Source organism: Panicum virgatum, chromosome 2N (assembly GCF_016808335.1).
Source record: "Panicum virgatum strain AP13 chromosome 2N, P.virgatum_v5, whole genome shotgun sequence".
NCBI classification, from domain to species: domain Eukaryota; kingdom Viridiplantae; phylum Streptophyta; class Magnoliopsida; order Poales; family Poaceae; genus Panicum; species Panicum virgatum.
In genome coordinates, this window is record NC_053146.1 from 16505231 (window position 1) to 16508526 (window position 3296).

The 3296-nt window shown below is 53.7% G+C and overlaps 1 protein-coding gene across 1 annotated transcript; it reads right to left on the minus strand.

Moving 5' to 3' along the window:
• Positions 1-1426: 1426 nt before the first annotated feature.
• Positions 1427-2240, minus strand: LOC120662448. Its single transcript, XM_039941593.1, has 2 exons — positions 2232-2240; positions 1427-2122 (listed from the first exon to the last, which is right to left on the minus strand). The coding sequence occupies exons 1-2, from the start codon at positions 2238-2240 to the stop codon at positions 1427-1429; spliced, it is 705 nt and encodes a 234-aa protein (XP_039797527.1).
• Between the last annotated feature and the right edge of the window lie 1056 nt (positions 2241-3296).

Sequence of the window (3296 nt, forward strand, 5' to 3'; positions counted from 1 at the left end):
TGGGTCGCGGTAAGTCTCCTGCCTCGCTCATTTTTGAAGCCGACTTGTTTTTGCAGGCGCTGTCTTGTAATGCATAGTTGTTTTTCAGGCTCTTGTAGACATGTCGGAGCAGGCGCCCAGGAGCTGGCCAAGGGGAGCACCGCCATCGGTCGGGTGGCGGGGCTCGAGGCTAGGGTGGCCGAGCTGGAGGAGCGGAGCATCCATCTAGAGGCCGACAAGGTCAAGGCCGAGGATGCTCTGCACAAGGAGAAGCACGGTATGTAGTCGGATCATGTTTGCCGAGTTCTTTGCGTGCTTGTTTGTCTCTGACTTGCTTTTGTTTAGAGCTGGGGGCCTGCACCAAGGCCAACGAGGAGCTACAGAAGCTCCGAGAGGTGGCCGAAGCACGGGAGGCCGCCACCAAGGAGAAGCTTCACCTGGAGTGGGAGGCTCGGCGAGGTACGACCCGGAGATCATACGCTATGTTCTTTCTATCATGTTCTTCGGCTTGGGATGACCCAGCCGGGTGCTTTTTGCAAAAGCGGAGGATCAGGTGGCACAGGGCCGGGCGACGCTGGATCGCCTGAGCAGGCTGCTGGAGGCGCTGCTTGGGGATTTCGAGCCCGAGGGCGTGGCGACTGCCGTGAGCCTGGATGAGAGGCTAGAGGTGCCCCGCGGGCGGCTGGAGGCCTGCATCAGGGGAGCTGCCAAGGATGCAGTGCAGCATACCCTGGGTCTTGTGAAGACCCACCTCGCGGAAGCGGATCTGGACCCGGTGGGAGACGGCGTCCTTGAGGATTGCTCTGACGCCAAGTGGGAGGCCAACCACGCCGCCGTCCTGGAGATCGCCAAGCGCGTCGTGGCCGAGCTGTAGGCTGCCGTTCTCCAGGAGTTTTTGCTGCAAGGAAAGTTGGTCAGAGTGGACCAGCTGAGGACAATGTTTATGTAAATAATGCTTTAATTTTATTTGATGTTAATGTTATGCCCACGGTCTGGGTTCTTTTCTGAATTTGCCGAATAGGTGGAAAGCGATCTCTGAGCCCTTTGATTAGCGCTTGAGAGCAGATCATCAATGTGCGCGTTTGGTCAGGGTGACACAGAGTTGTTCCTGAACGCACTCGGCTGTGTTCAGTAAAGACAAACCGGGTTGTTCCTGTCCGACTGGTCGGACTCCGAGTGGGGGTTGGCTGGGTGGCCGGAACACAGCCCCCGAGCGTGTTGAAAACGACTCGGTAAAGAACGAAGAGTAAGTTGAATGCAATATTTAGAATATAACAAACTTTATTGAATGAGTAGATGGGCACATAACTTTGCATTTCCTATGCTTCTATGGATAGAAGCGACGTAGATGTTCGATATTCCATGGGTTGCCCACGTCTGTACCGTCTGGCCTCTGTAGGTGGTAGGTTCCTGGAACCACTATCCCACTGACTACAAAGTGGCCCTCTCATAGGGAAGACAGCTTGTGAGCGCCGGTGGTCGACTGGATTCGTCGCAGAACTAGGCCGCCGACGTTGAAGTCGCGCTCGTGAACATTGCGATCATGGTAGCGCCGGTGCTGCTGTTCAAATCTCACATACTGGATGGAGGCCGTCAGGCGGTGCTCCTTTGCCGAGTCGATGTCAGTGCATCGAGCTGCTTTGGCTTCTTTCTCATCGTAGTTCTGGATGCCCGGAGCACCAAAAGCTATGTCCGATGGCAAGACTGCTTCAGAACCATACACCATGAAGAATGGCGAGTAGCCGGTAGCCCGGCTTCTTTGTGTGCGTAGTCCCCAAACTACTCTCGGTAGTTCTTGGAACCACTTTGCACCATACTTTTTGATCGGGTCAAAAATTCTGCCTTTGAGGCCTTGGAGGATCAAGCCGTTGGCCCTTTCAACTTGGCCATTGCACCTGGGGTGTGCCACGGAGGCATAGTAAACGTTGATGCAGCTTTCTTGGCAGTAGTCCCAGAACTCGGAGCCCGTGAATGAAGTACCCAAATCTGTGATGATCCGGTTAGGCACCCCGAATCGGTGTGATATCTCCTCAATGAACTCGGCTGCCTTGGCTGTTGTGGTGGCTGTCACCGGCTTGACTTCGATCCATTTTGTGAACTTGTCGATGGCCACAAATATGTGATAGTATCCACCGACGGCCGTCTTTAGGGGTCTCACCGAGTTGAGTCCCCAGCAAGCGAATGGCCAGGACGGCGATATGGTCCGTAAGGCCTGAGCCGGGACATGCTACTGCTTGGAGAAGAACTGGCACCTGGGACATCGCCTGATGATGTTTCGGGCATCGGCCAGAGCTGTGGGCTAGTAGAAGCCTGATCGAAAGGCTTTCCCCATGAGGGTAGAGTTGCCCGCGTGGTTGCCGTAGATACCCGAGTGGATATCGCTAAGGAGTCGGACTCCTTCGTAATGGGGACGTGGGTTCCCGATCTTCCGTCAGGTTCTAGATAACTCTCGTTGTAGGCGGAGCGAGACACACCGATCCGGCTTCAGATCCTAAAACCCGAATCCAGCAATCTTAGCACCACAACTCCTCTGGTTATCAACCGTGTCACAACCCGGTTGACCTCGCCAAGAAGGCTAATCCCTGCAAGCGCAACGAAGAACACAAGCAAGAACTCGAAAGAAACGCAGCTCAAATAGAGTGACTCTGCAGATGATTGATTAATCTCACAAGTTGGGGTTTCACAAACCGATGAACGGCGACAACTGTTCTTGACAGAATGAATCTAAGCAAAACCCCAGTAACCTAATGGCGGCTGCTGTGTATATAGAAGAGAGAGGCTAGGGGGGCGGCCAAGGGGGTGGCCGGGCAACCCTAGGGAGTACAAGGCCTTCGGGCCCAAAAACTGGCGTCGCTGCATCCAGGCAGATTCTGGTCGTCATGTTGTTTCGACGATTCCCGTCGACTCCGAGCATATTTTGATATGGATCAGTTGGGTTGGAAAGCTTATCTCCTTAGCTTCCAACGATATATAGAACGCCCAAAACGGAGCCTGTATGTGGCCTGGGCGTCCGTTTTTGTGAGGCCTGCTCCTGCAGTCCGAACCGGACTCGCGAATAAATCGGACTTCAATGTGGAGTGGGCTTTGAACTCTATCTTCACTTGGGCCTTGGTCATATGCGTATTGGTCATGTCCTCATCATTCTCCCCTTCTTGGTTTTGAGTCGTCCTCGACTCAAAGTCGCTGATGCTTGCGGAAGTAGTTGTTCCCATTCTTGACATGATCCTGCGTTGCTCCCCTTCTTGAAATTGAACCTGTTGTGACAAAACAAACAAAGAAGAACAAGAGGAACTCTGCGTGATAGGATTAGTCTTAAA